This window comes from Monodelphis domestica, chromosome 2 (genome assembly GCF_027887165.1).
Source record: "Monodelphis domestica isolate mMonDom1 chromosome 2, mMonDom1.pri, whole genome shotgun sequence".
NCBI classification, from domain to species: domain Eukaryota; kingdom Metazoa; phylum Chordata; class Mammalia; order Didelphimorphia; family Didelphidae; genus Monodelphis; species Monodelphis domestica.
In genome coordinates, this window is record NC_077228.1 from 401,513,124 (window position 1) to 401,528,219 (window position 15,096).

Sequence of the window (15,096 nt, forward strand, 5' to 3'; positions counted from 1 at the left end):
ATTTGATCTACTTGCCCCTCAGTTTCATCATCTGCATGAAGAGGGTATCAGATTAGATGACTTGTAAGAACCCTTCAAGCTCTATTATCCTATATGTACGAAGAGGTCCACCCTCTACTTCTATTACAATACTCAAGAAAGAAAATGATGTCTTCTTTCCATATAAAAGTGTGAGGGAAGGAATATTGAGGGGGTCAAGTGTGTGAGGGAAATGACAAGGAGGGAAAAGGACGAAGATAGGAAGCAACAGTATTAGAGTGAAAAGTATTGGAGCTAGGGGAGGGAGTTTATCTGTCATATCCTCAGAATAAGGAGCTGGTCAGTGGGAATACTGTTGATAAAGGACTGGCTTCTTCTCTTTAGTTGCCTAGTGTCCTGGAAGGTGACTAAGTTAGTCCCTACATTCTGCTTCTGACCCAGATCTCCTCTGTAGCTCAAGGACATCTTTTTGTTGGAGATATGCTTAGCTAAACTCAAATCTTCAGCTTTCCCAGGCTAAATTAGTCCCATCTCTCATATACTACCAATTAGGATCTGGAGGCAAAGACACTCCTACAATATGTCACCACCCTTTTCACCTCCACCTTTTAGCATCCCTTACCTCCTTGAAAGCTGTCCTGAAGCTTAACTTTCTAAAGGAGGCCATTCATATTCTACTCCCCCCACCCCCCTACATTTTGTACTTACTTTGCCTGTATTTTATCTTCAATTGAAAATAAGTCCTTTGAGGGCAGGAACTGTTTTGCTTCTGTCTGTACTTCCAATACCTAGCACAATATCTAATACATATCTAATACATTGTTTGTTGCTCAGTCTTATTCTAGTCATGATCCCATGATTTTCTCAGCAAATATAGTAGTTTTTCATTTCCTTCTTCAGTCCATTTTACAGATGAGGTTACTGAGGCAAAAAGAGATTCAATGCCCAGGTCCAAAAAAAGTCTGTTCCTAGATTTGAAGGGAGATAAAGTCTTCACTGACTTCAGGCCTAACACTCCACTTTGCCACTTACTAAATGCTCCTTAACTGATTAATGATCTAGTCTAGCTCCCATTTTACCAGCAAAGAAACTGAGGCACAAAGTTAAATGACTTGCCCAAGAATCTTGGGCCAAGATCATGAGGAAATCAGTTATCAAATGAAGAGTACAGAATGGGTCTTAGATTTGTCTCTGACCCCAGGATAAGTGCAAGTTACTTAGTTTTGACTAAGGCTTCTTCCCAGCCTGTGGTAATTTGACCCTATTTTCTTTGAATGCCTATCTACATCTTTCTTCAAGGAAGCAAGAGTGAGAATGGTCCAACACCAAAGTAGTTCAGAGACTTCTTTAAGTATCACTTCTGAAGAGGCAGGGTAAAAACTAGTGAGGGTCTCTTTCAGGAGAAGACAAATGCAGTTTTTGCTCTAGTCCATTTGTGGGATAGAGAGGCAGGGAAGGGGGAGGGCCCAAATTGCACGCAATCTCTCCTCCCCCGCTTCTCCAGGCATCCAGTCCTAAACTAGTCAGCCCGGGCTCCTCTAACCTCCACTTCTCCCAGACAGACAGCCGAGGCTCCGTCTCTGCCTAGACCGGGTGAAGGGGAGCGGTGGATCAAAGGCAGGAGCGATGCCGGGGCAAGCCTGGCACTTTCTCCTCCTGCTGATCACAGGACTGGGATGTCCCAAGAACAATCGTGCCCAACAGCAGCAGAAGCGGGCACTATCCCATCTGCAACAGACTCATCAGCAAAGAGGTACAGTTGAGGCATCCATTTCCATCTTTTCCTCACATGCCACCCCAAGACTTCCAAAACCCTCTCCATTCTCCTGCCTCCTCCCCACCCCCCTAGTTTACCACCCACCTTCTAAGGAGAGCGGAAGAAGGAACCTTAGTGTCTTGACTTGAGGAAGGAAAGTCAGAAAATTTCCCACTGGAGAGTGCGCTTTGCAGGGATCCAGACCTGGAATGGGGAGGAAAGAGGGAAAAGCCGCTAACAAGTTCCCTTCTCTAATAGTACTGGGAAATGGATGGGGATTCTCCTTATTCCCCGGCTCTCCTTGTCCCCTTACCCTCAGCGAAAATGCAAGCTTTTGAGTGTCTAGTTAGAACTCAAAGATATCCCAGTGGTACTATACATCGAAAAGTTGTTTCCAACAAATGTGATACAGGCAGGAAACTTTCTCCAAGTTCAGAAAGTTTTCGCAATACACTGAGATGCCCTGAGAGAAGGATTTCAAACTCTGTGATCCTTCCAAGGAACATTGGGGGAGCAATTGAGACTTCCTTTCCTTTTGAAAGGGCTTATTTCTCTTATAGTCTAAAACTGCCAACCTTTTGTATCAGAGTTGTAGAATTTTGAATTGAATTCATGTTTGTCTGGTTGCTTTTAATTCTCTCTAGGAAATGATTTTGAAAGTTTTCATTCTTTTTTCCCCCCACAGAAACAATGCTTCCTTCCACACCCAAGCTTTCATTTACAACCTCCCTCTTCTCCCTACCCCGTCTTATTTTTATAGTGACATTCCTATTGTCTTTTGTTAAATGCAGAGAACTGCTTTTTACGAAATGCATATTTAAACAAAGTTCATAAGGACCAGAAATATAACTTCAGAGGAGTTTGGAAAACAATTATAATTAAATATAAAGAGGAATACTTAAGAGCTGGGTTTGAGTATTGTACCATGATATTTTTTGAAGTTGTGAGAGCCCCTGTGAAGAGGTCTTTGTTCCTTTGTTTTTGTTTGTTTTAAAATGACCATAATTATTAAATCAATGTTACCCTTCAGTGTTTTAAAATACAATTGAGGAACAATAACATTTCCAAAAAGTTATTTTGTGTTAAAAATCAAAGTACAAAATATTAAAAATACACAAAATAAAAACTCTGAAACTCTTCCAAGTTTGTTTAGGAAAAGTTTACCCTCATACTGGCATCATGAAGATGAAAGAATTTTGAGAGGGTTTGATCATGGTGAACCTACTAACATCATAAAGCTTACAGGAACATTTTCCCCCCTCAACTTGTAAACTGCTATTATACCTTAACATTTATAGTTGTACAACTAAAAAAAAAAACTTGTAAGGAGATACTGTGAACTTTGTGCTATAATAATAATGCTTCGCCTGAAATTCCTTAAATTACATTGACACTGATCTCACTGTATAACATTTTGGACCTTATTTATCTTTGGGGGAAAATTGAGGCACTGGCTTAAGCCTACAGTTTGTGGTGGTTACATGAACACATTTAGCAGCTGGGCTTCCAGATGATCATTTTAACATCATGTAGTTTTCTGAGAGTTGACTGAATATCTTAGTAAAACTTTAATATTCCTGCAGTTGCTGAAAGTGTGATGGACTAGAGAGACAATTCATTGAGCTGGTTTGGACTAGAATAGAAAAAGGATTCTGCTTTCAATTAAGGACAGTGATCATACATTTGATCCAGTCCCTGAGGTGGGGGTAGACATTGAGAAATCTTTTGAACCTTTCTGTAACTTTTGCATGAAACAATATGTGAACAAAAGGTCTGCTTAGGTCATTTAAACACATTTGGAAATGAGCTTAGAGGTAAACCATCAAGTCAGTTAATTATTGAATTATAAGCCTTTTTATATGGTTAATAAAAAGTATTATTTCATTTCCAACTGTTGGATTCATTTCCAGAAAAAGAAGCAATGCTTATAGCAGATTTCCTTTTCTGGGTGTGCCAAGGTTTCTTTTATTTTCTTTTTGGAGTGCAAGGCCACTTTTCAGTCAAAACTATAGTTTAAAGAGCCTTGGAGCATCCTGTAGAAGAGTGAAGGATATTAGAATGAAGAAGTGGGTGGTTGATTTGACCCGTTTCTTTATTTTAAGGTGTCCTGGTACTGAAGTTACTAGCAGAGCTCTACTTGGTTCAAGAATGTACTCTACTTTGTTCAAGAATGTACTCTTTTCTCTCCTTTTATTTTGGTCATCATGGTGTAGAGTAATGAGAACATGATTTTAAGAAAGAAGACTTCTTTTTTAAAATCCATACCTTCTATCTTGTAATTAATACTTAGTATCCGTTCCAAGGCAGATGAATGATAAGGACTAGGAAAATTGTGTTAAGTGTTTTGCCCACAGTCACATGGATTTGAACCTGGGACCTACTATCTCCAGGTCTGGCTCTCAACCCAATGAGCCACCTAGCTGCCCCTAAGACCTATTTTGATTCCCAGTCCTACCTATTATTTACCTATTGCTTTTAGGCCAGACTGAGCTCATAGTTTATGCCTCAGTTAAAGGAGAACTAATAATGCTTTTACTACCTAAGTCACAGGATTGTGAACTTGTTCTCTGGATCAGTTATCCTAACTTTTACTCACCCTAACAAGTTGGTCTTTTGAAGCAGAGAGTGTTGTTACAAAGAGTCTTCAAGGATCCAAGGTTAAACTCTTGGGCTTTGGGGAGTGTCTTTTCTTAAGGTATAAAGCTCAAATGTCCCCATCAGCTGTTTACATTATGATTTACTCCTTGATTATCAGTTGAGATTAATTAGTCATCCATCCTAAATTATTTTTCAGAAATATTCATTACAGTGGTATATATTATGTAATACTTCCATTCCCCTGGAGTCTGAATGCAGATGTGAAGCAGACGTGAAGCATACTATATTTCATTTTTTTCTTTGAAATCTCTTCCATAAATGGACTAATAGGTAAAAATGTTTTACATAATTACTCAGGTAAAATCTGACTCAGATGGCTTACTGGCTCAGGGATGGAGAGGGAAGGGAGAGAAAAAAAGATCAAAAGGGAGAGAATTTGGAACTCAAAACTTTAAAAAACGAATGGTAAAATTGTTTTTACATGTAATGGGGGAAATAAAATGTTATTTAAAAAAAGATGTGATACAGCAGAAAGAATGTTTTAATTTGCATCCAGAGAGACTGGATCTGGCTCCCATTTCTGATACCTAATACCTGAGTGACAGTGAGCAAATTACTTTAGTTCTATGGGCTTCATTTTCCTTCATCTACAATAAAAAGAAAAATTTATAGAAGGAAAAAATGAACTTCACACAAACCCCAGGTGCTCTCTTCTCAGGCCTGAACATTCTCTCCTACCTTGCCATCCATTTAAATATCTTCTGTTCTGGACTAGCTCTTGTATAAAACAGTCCCAAAGGGTATAACCAAGCTCCTTCCCCAATCCAGACTTTCTTTTACATCTGCATGTTTTACTCACACCTATTAAACAATCATGATATGTTTTCACTTGAGAGATATGTCAGTGCATGGCATCTTATAACTTTGATTTCTTCATCCAATTTATTCCTGCTCCCTAACCCTTATAGAAGAATGAAATTTATACAACTTTAGGTGCTCTTCATTAGAGCTGAGGTAGCTTGGTGGTACAGTGATATAGCACCAAGCCTGGATTCAGAAAGTTCTGAGTTCAAAAATGGTATCAGCCACTAGCTATGTAACCCTGGGAAAGTCACTTAACCCCATTTGCCTCAGTTTCCTCATCTGTAAAATCAACTGGAGAAAGAAATGTCAAACTACACCAGTAACTTTGTCAAGGAAACTCCAAAGGAGATTATGAAGAATAAAACATGCATAAAAAGGACTGAGCAGTGAAAACATAACAAATTCTTAGGGTCCCTAGATAAATCATTCTATCCTTAGAGTTGGTATGATATCAAACTAACAGAAACTGACTTGGAAATTTTTGTTTTAATTCAACAGAGTTCAAAGAAACAAAGTCATAGACCAAAAGTTGTAAAGGAGAATTTAATCTAGCTCTTTATTTTACAGTTGAAGAAGCCAACCCAGAAAATATAAGTGACTTAACCAAAGGAATACAAGTAGCCAGCTTCAGGGGTGGGATTTGAACAAAAGTAGTGTGACTCCAAAGTTAATACATTTTGTAATATTACTTGTATTTCCTCCTTGAGTGAGAAGAATTTAAGAATATAGCCATCTTACTAAAATAAAGTTCTAAAATGGTATTTCTACTGATGCCATCTGTTTTATTCAATAAATTCCAGTGTTTCCTTATTATCTCCTGGATCAAATGTTAGATATTCTTTTTGATTTTTAAAACTATTTCACAACCTGATTTCTTCTTTTTTCCTAGTGTTCTTATATTTTACTCATTGCTGTGTAATCCAAAATTCATCTGCACAAGCCAACTTTCTAATTTCATATCTATGACTTGCCATCTACCAATTCTATGCATTTCATTGGCTATTTCCCATACCTACAATATTCTACCATCTCTCCTCTGCCTCCTGGATTCCATGGCCTCTTTCCTGATTCAGGTCAAATCTCACCTTCTCCAAAATAAATATCCCTATCTTCCCACCACACGATGCTAGTGCTTTCTCTTCGAGATTATCTATCATTTACACAGTATATCTTTTCTATGTACATGGGTAACTAAATGGCATAGTGGATATAATATCAGGTCTGGAGTTGGGAAGATTCAGCTCTGCTAGTTCAAATGTAGCCTCAGAAACTTACTATGTGTCTGGCCCTGGGCAAGTTACTTAACTGTTTTCCTCAGTTACTTTTTCTGCAAAATGTATAGAAAAGGATATGGCAAACCACTCCAGTATCTCTGCCAAGAAAACTTCAAATGACATCATGAAAAGTTAGACAGTACTTGAAAACATGTCAACAACAACAAACATAGTTATTGGCCTATTATCTCCTTGAGCACAAGAACCATGTTTTTTCTTTTTGTTTTTCTCTTTCTTTGTGTTTCTAGCATTTGTACAGTGCCTGGCTCATAGTAAGTGCTATATAAATGCTTGTTGACATGGATTGCAAAATGTCAGAAAATTATTACTGAAAATTGTATAGATATAATCAGGAAAATATTTTAAAATTTACTTTAAAAATAAATACTTGTTGACAAATTGACAGGTTAGAGCCTTGGTAGGGAATTTAAAACACACTTTTCTTCATTCAAATAATTCATGTCTCTAGTATTCATTTACTCCTTCAAAGGCCACCCTATTTTTTTATAAAGCAATATGTTACATAGTGAACAGCCTCAATTAACTAAGGACAAGTTGGAGATATAGATACTTAAATTTCATAGCTAGATAAGACCACAGAAGTCATTATGCAAAACAAGTCTGCCCAAGTTGAACTCATAAGATTGATATGTCAGGGAATTTAAAAAATATTTTCTTTTTATTTTAGCAACATAGTTGACAGAAATCTCTTGCTATCCTTGTGACAAGAAAGAAACTAGTAATTTTATGGCTAGTGTGAATTTAGTCTCTCTCCCCACTCTGATTATCTTGGGGGAAATATCTAATGTTATGCCATAGAGCTATCTACTTGTTTGTTATATTTTGTTTGAATTTCACCCAGTGTCATGGAAAAAGCCTTTAAAGACAAAAACTACAGTTGCCAGGTAGAACTACAAAGCTAGGGAAGATAGATTATTCATAGGATGGTGAAATCAAGATTTTAGAAACTTGTAGATAGAAGGCAGAAACCAATAATATGAATACTAATAGATGTAAGACCAGCATTTATATTTTTGAAAACAGGGTGCAATGGTGGATAAAAGGAATCTGGCTTAACTGAAATTAAAACAAAAAATATCTTATATACATTAGTGGATTAGAATCCTAATATGAACCAAAAGCTAATAATTTTTTGTGACTTCCAACAAGACTAAAGTAATATCTGGGTACATTAATAGACTTTTTCCATTTGATATATTTCCTTGATATAAGGAACTCTGGTGAAGAAAATCCCTCATATCAAAGCAGATTAGTAATTGTTCTATGATTTATAGTCCTAGAGTCATAAAAGCATGAACAATTTAAAATATTTGTCCTTTTGTGAATCCAAAAATTTCAGAATCATGACTTGAATTTCACTTTTCTCTCTCTCTCTATTTTTTGGGTTAATTATCGATTTTCTATGCCACACTATCTGTCATTAGAATCATAAGATCCAGAACAGAGGAAGAAAAGACCAACAAGATATCTTATTTTATTTTTTTTCTTTAAAACTCTTACCTTCCATCTTGGAGTCAATAGAAGAGTGGTAAGGGCTAGGCAATGGGGGTTAAGTGACTTGCCCAGGGTCATACAGTTGGGAAGTGTCTGAGGCCAGATTTTAACCTAGGACCTCCCATCTCTAGGTCTAGCTCTCAATCCACTGAGCTACCCAGTTGCCCCCAAGATATCTTATTTTAAAGGAACAGTAACATAGTCAGGAGTTGGGAAGAGTGAGGCAATGAGAATGATGATGGGTGTAGAAACTGTCAAATATGTAAGAGTTGAAGGAGTGAGACATGCTTATGTGAGATGACTTAGGGAGAAAATGATATTTTCAAAGTACATTATTTGAAGCCTAATCGTCATCAGTTGGTCACACAATGGTTAGAGCACTAGACCTGGAGTCAGGAAAGATCTGAGGCCAAACCTAACTTCAGATACTTCCTAAATGTATGACCCAGGACAATTAAGTTAGCCTTTGTTTTCTCAACCATAAGGTGGAGATAATAATATCTACCTTAAAGGCTTTTTGTATGGAGTAAATGAGATAATACTTTTGTAATATTTAGCATATATCCTGTCACATATTAGGTGCTAATTCCCTTCTCCTTGTCTCATTTAATCAATATGAATCTATCACAGGCATATCATATAGAAGAAAAATAAGACATTCTATGTAACTTAAAAAGTACAGTTAGTAATAATTAACATTGAATCATTTATACAATTAACTGAAAATTTTTAAATGGGAAATGGACAACAGAAATGACATCAGCACCAACTACAATGATTTCATTCAAAAGAGCAGAGAGATTGAAAAAGCCCAGAAAGTACATTTTAAAAAATTTTACTTGGCAAATAGAGAATGATGGCTTACAAATTCAGTACCAGATTATAATATGAACCCATCTGTCAAAACTTACAAAGAAAATGATACATGATTACAAATAGTATTGTCTCACAAATCACACAGAACAGTGGATGGTAAAACAGATCTAAAGAAAGCGTGGCAAAGTATTTAGACAAAGTCATCCCAAGGGCTTTCAAAGAGAATGTTGGGAGAAAAATGGAAAAGATTTGCAAAAATGGTTCTGGAAAACTTTTCTCCTACAAAGATACTGGAATGGTCAATCACACATGAACTCTAACATAGTCTTAAAGAGAAACATCAATGGCACTTAAAAGAATAAAGAGAGGGGGAAAATCTAATTTCATTCAATTATATGTAGAGGCTTCCTGGAAATGTTACAACTGAGAAAGAATGAAGAGATTGATTTACAAGCTATCTTATAGAGGAAAAATACCCAATATGTATCAGGAAAAAAAGACATTATTGAATCTTTTTTTTTAACAAGTGATGGGGAAAAACAGCACTTATGAGTTACATGGTCATTCTACTATCTTATCCAATCTTTATGAAGGTCACCTATAAATAAATTAAAGGTATCCTCAATGAGGATATTAGCTGAAAAAAGGTATGCTCTTTCAAATAATGTCAAAAGTGGGCCACTTTTCGTTCATTCCACAACTGAGTGAAAGCCTTAGAAATATATAACATCAGCCATAGTTTAATTGTGAAATAACAGCCTTAATAGAAGAAAATGTTGCCTTTGAGACTCTTTTACAAGATATCTCCCATCATTATCAAGATCATTCAAGATTCCTTGAAAAATATAGCTACATAAATAACCCTTTTCAGTGTTCTTCTGATAAAATTCAAGTGAAGCATAAAATAGGAAGACGTAAGCATAGTGCTGGAAGAGATTCAGCACAGCATCCAGGTCAGGAATGATTAAATGACTTTTCCAAGGCCAAACAAGTAATAAATAGAAGAACATTGATTTCATTCTGATTACAAAAATAGTGCTCTTTTCACTGTTCCATCTTACCTTGATGCCAGTCTTGATATTAGGAAGGAAATTCTAACAACGAATCACTCATAAGTAGAAAGGTCTGATTTGTGAGATAGTGAGCTCCCTGTCAGTGAAAGTGCTCAAGCAGCTAACTGGCTGTGTTGGATATTATAATTTAAGAATAATAGCACTAAGATAGAAATCAAAAGGCTTTTATCCAACTCTTAAGAGAAAAATATATATCTTAAGAACAGCTAAGTATAAATTGTTGCTCTCCAAGACTAAAAACTTGATACTTTTGTCATTTAAATATTTGTCTATGAGCCACATGTGGAAATCACTGTGATATATAAAAAATGAACTTCACCATGAGCTTTGAAGTTCATGTTGGTATTCAGTTTTCCTGAATGTGTATATATATATATGTATATATATATACATATATATTAATTTTATGAGTCACATTGAGTATGTTTTTGTAGGATGCTTTTAGGAGCATTCTGAGATTTTTTAAATGCATTCTGGAAACTTTCTCACACAATTTTGGCAAATATATTTGAAAAAATGCCTGGAATTTCCACATCACCTTCTTCCACTGCACAGTTATAAAACATTGTGTGCCACAAAACATGAGAACAGTTTGTAACTTTACATCAGAAATTTCTTAGGGATTTATGTGGTCATAAACCTGGAGTTAATTTTATGTTTTGTTTTCTTGGTACATATGTTACTTGTTGGCTTGTTGACTGAACACTGATCAAGTAGTTTTGAAGAATGCTTCATTGACAGGAAACAGCAGATCTGGCTGAGAATAAGAACATTGTGCATTGCTGGCTTATATTGTCTTGGATGTGGTAGGATTCCAGAAGGGGGAAAATTAAATAGGACACAGAAAGAATTTCTGTTATTTCAAGAGTTATATTATACATTATAAGTTCACATTCCAGAATATATAGATTGCTAGCCTTTCCTGCTCCCTTAAGATTTTCTTTCTCCCTTAGTTCCATGCAAAGGCACGAACTGAATAGATGACAAGAGTTCTTAGGGATTTTGAAACAATTACATGAGCTTTGCCCATTCTTTCATGCTTCTCTTCTGTTTCAGAGTTACATGAGAAATAGGATCACCTTTGTCTGCCCATGGGATGGTTATTTATGGCTGTTATGTATCACTTCCTTAATGATTTCTCAACTATTATAGTAGTCCCATGAGTCTGCCCAGGTACTGGAAAGAAGAAAAATGTATTTAAAGTTATAATAGTAAGGATTTTGATAAGATGTTTAAAATTCTCCTGCTCATAGGGTTTGAAAGTGCTGGACCAAGTTCTTAAACTTTCTTTGTGTTCTTTTGTTATATATTGGACATAGAACTTATAGCTTGGTAGGGCAGGATTTGTGAATCAGCATTTTTTGTAGGGAAGGAGAAAAAAAAAGGATCTCATTGATCTGGACACATTTATCTCCCTAGTAGCATCCCACGACCTGGACAATGGAAGTGTATGTTGTTCCTTCAGTACAAACAGAGGTAGCAGTAAATGGCAAAGGAGAAATCACTTGTTTCTAGCCATAGTGTTTTTTTAATTTTTTAATATTTTATTTGATCATTTCCATGCATTATTCATTAAAGACAAAGATCATTTTCTTTTCCTCCCCCCCACCCCCCATAGCCGATGCGTGATTCCACTGGGTATCACATGTGTTCTTGATTCGAACCCATTGCCATGTTGTTAATATTTGCATTAGAGTTTCGTTTAGAGTCTCTCCTCTGTCATGTCCCCTCAATCGCTGTAGTCAGGCAGTTGCTTTTCATTGGTGTTTCTACTCCCACAGTTTGTCCTCTGCTTATGAATAGTGTTTTTTCTCCTAGACCCTTGCAGATTGTTCAGGGACATTACACCGCTACTAATGGAGAAGTTCATTACATTCGATTATACCACAGTGTCTGTGTACAATGTTTTCCTGGTTCTGCTCCTCTCACTCTGCATCACTTCCTGGAGGTTGTTCCAGTCTCCTTGGAACTCCTCCACTTTATTATTCCTTTTAGCACAATAGTATTCCATCACCAACATATACCACAATTTGTTCAGCCATTCCCCAATTGATGGGCATCCCCTCATTTTCCAATTTTTGGCCACCACAAAGAGCGCAGCTATGAATATTTTTGTACAAGTCTTTTTGTCCATTATCTCTTTGGGGTACAGACCCAGCAGTGCTATGGCTGGATCAAAGGGTAGACATCCTTTTGTCGCCCTTTGGTCATAGTTCCAAATTGCCCTCCAGAATGGTTGGATCAGTTCATAACTCCACCAGCAATGAATTAATGTCCCTACTTTGCCACATCCCCTCCAGCATTCATTACTTTCCTTTGCTATCATGTTAGCCAATCTGCTAGGTGTGAGGTGATACCTCAGAGTTGTTTTGATTTGCATCTCTCTGATTATAAGAGATCTAGAACACTTCCTCATGTGCTTATTAATAGTTTTGATTTCTTTATCTCTAGCCATAGTATTTTAAATGATGTGTCCTGTAGGGCAGCCTCATTTACATATGTAATGACATAAGCAATCAAAGTAGATCCCTTTTACTGAGATGGCCTCATTTTTCTTCAGCTCAGATAAGCCTTTTTGTCAAATTATTTCCAAATCACACACAGAGCCATGATTCAAGGCAGGTACCATTAAACTTCCTGAACCTATGTAAATTTTATCTGTGGCAGAATACAGCCAATGCATGCATTTGGCTACAGGTAAGACTTGAAACTCATACATTTCCTTCAAACATAAAGCATTAAAAATTCTGACCCAACGGGGAAGCTGGATATCTCAGTGGATTGAGAGCCAGTCCTAGAAATGGGAGGTCCTAGGTTCAAATATGACCTCAGATACTTCCCAGCTGTGTGACCCTGGGCAAGTCACTTAACCTCTATTGCCTAGCCCTTACCGCTGTTCTTCCTTGGCGCCAATACACAGTATTGACTCCAAGATGGAAGGTAAGGGTTTTAATAAAAACAAAACAAAACAAAACAAAACAAATTCTGACCCAACAATTCTATCTTTCAGAATCAAACATTCTCTGTGTGTGTGAGTGTGTGTGTGTTGTAGGAAGGGTGGACATTCTTTTTTTTCATACTGTTTATGATATCATGATTTTCTTTTTTTAATGTAATGTTATTGATGTCTTTTGTTTTTATTTTGCTTTCATTTCTGAACTGATCTCTCCCATAGTCCTTACTCAGAGAGCAATCTCTTATAACAAAGAATAAGAAATAAAGGGAAAAAAAACCCAGTTCAACAAAGCATCAGTTGAGTCTGACAATGTATGCAGTATTATATGCTGTAAGGTAAGGAAGAGAGATGAGAAGCCAGGCTGATGGACAAATCAGTCTGAGGAACAGTGGAAGAGGGGCAAGAGAATCCTGGGAGTTCTGAAAGCTGGAGAAAACTCGGAAGCCAAGGACTTCCAGCCTGGGAAGGAGAGGGGAAGCAGAAGGGAAAGAACAGTTTCCAGAGGCTGAGAAAGAGCTCTACCAAATTCCTCTGCCAGTTGGGACCTGACTCCATTCAGAGACCCCCAATACCTCTGCTGAGATTCATCAACAGCCATCTGAATTCTCAAGAGGGATTTTGGTTGGACTCACTCTGGTCTGAGCCACCTAATCCATTCCCTTGGATTTCTCTCCATTACCTGTCCCTTGAACTGAACATTAGAATATAGTGAGACCATTAAGTGTAGGGACAAGAAGCAGTTGTTGGAAAGGGAGGTCAAGGCCCTAAAGCCTCCAGCCTCCAGACATTGAAAGCCATTCTGCAAGGGGGGTAGTCCATAGGGCGATCCTCACCCACTTACCCTTTTCCCCTCATCTCTCCACCATTGCCTTCCCCATTGCTCATCAAATAAATCATATTTAGAAATATTTAGATCTGGGTTTGAGCCTGTCTTTAGATTGTAGTACAAAGGGGTTGAGGTTTTAACTAGTTTAAGACAGGATTTCAAGGTGAAATCCTGTCCTTATCTGTGACAAACCCAGTCTGGGTATGTCATACTCTCCACAAAGAAGGGGTTGGATTCTGAACCCCTGTGGCTCAGTATAGCTAGCTGAGGAACTCTGTTATCTTTCCTTCCCAGTTGGGGTCATACCTTAGCCCCAAAGGGCTGACAGCAAAAGTGTCTTTGGGAAGTGAAATAAAAGGGGGTCATCTTGCCACTCTGAGGCAGACTTAGCCTCAGGGGTCCTGAACTCCACTGAGTGAGACATGGTGCCACCTCAACTGAATCAACTTATTTTCAAACCCTGTCTCCTGCCCTCACTTTTCCCTTTCTACTTCTCACTGGAGTAACATCCTTTCAGTTGAGACAATACCTGGTTTACCTCTCCCAATTAGTAATAGAGGAGAGGAATCCTCCATTCTTTCTCTATTTCCCTCCTCCATGACAATACCCATGCAGCCCCTCACTTGTGTAAATAAAATGAGGCACATATTTTTTCATTTCTTCTTTGGTGCCAAGCTTGGTTTGCCTTTCTTCACATTCCTAGTCTTTACCATAGTGCCTGGCACAGTAACTGCTTGCTAACTAATATATATCTTATCAATGTACCACTTTCCACTTCTGCAATATTTTTTGCTATCCTCTATTACTATGTCCTCTGTACCATTGGATCACCAGAGAATATACCCTGGGGAACTTGATACCAAATAGTTTGGTAACTAAAGGCTTGGGGTTCATGATGTCTTGATTGGTGAGTGCGTGACTGCATACTCATGACAAGTTGTTCTATTGTATCTGGGCAGTTCCATCCATGCTAAGGCAATTGGTGGTTTATTAGATAGAGTGTCTGGAGTCAAAAAGACCTGAGTTCAAATTTAATCTATGATACTCACTATGTATGTGGCCCTGAATTGTAATTTAACGTCTATTTTTACCAATTTCCTCAAGTCTGAAATCAGAATAATTATATCACCTATCTCACAGGATTGGTGTAAAAATCAAATCAGATATTTGTAAAAAAAAAAGCAGTGCTTAACAAAATGCCTTGCACATGGTAGATATCACATACGTGCTTCTTATAATCTTCTACTTTAACTGAACCATTTCATTACCATGCTTCATATTCTGCTTTGGAAATTTTTAAGTAGTCATCATGTTTCATTTCTCATTTCTGCTTCTGGAAATTGATGTTATTGTTTTCTGGAATGAGCATGTCACTCAGCTCCAGCTACCATCCTTGTGACATACCAAACCAAAGTATCCCTCCTTTGCAACCAAGAAAG

General features: G+C 37.3%; 1 protein-coding gene across 1 annotated transcript in view; it reads left to right on the plus strand.

The window, feature by feature from the left end:
- The first annotated feature begins 1,493 nt into the window (after nucleotides 1-1,493).
- The window catches only part of LAMA2 (laminin subunit alpha 2), a 923,420-nt gene continuing 909,817 nt past the window's right edge, over nucleotides 1,494-15,096 (plus strand). The window contains exon 1 of the mRNA XM_056818751.1: nucleotides 1,494-1,732. Coding sequence (XP_056674729.1) covers nucleotides 1,606-1,732 — 127 coding nt within the window. The 5' untranslated portion in view covers nucleotides 1,494-1,605. The remainder of the gene's footprint in view (nucleotides 1,733-15,096) is intronic.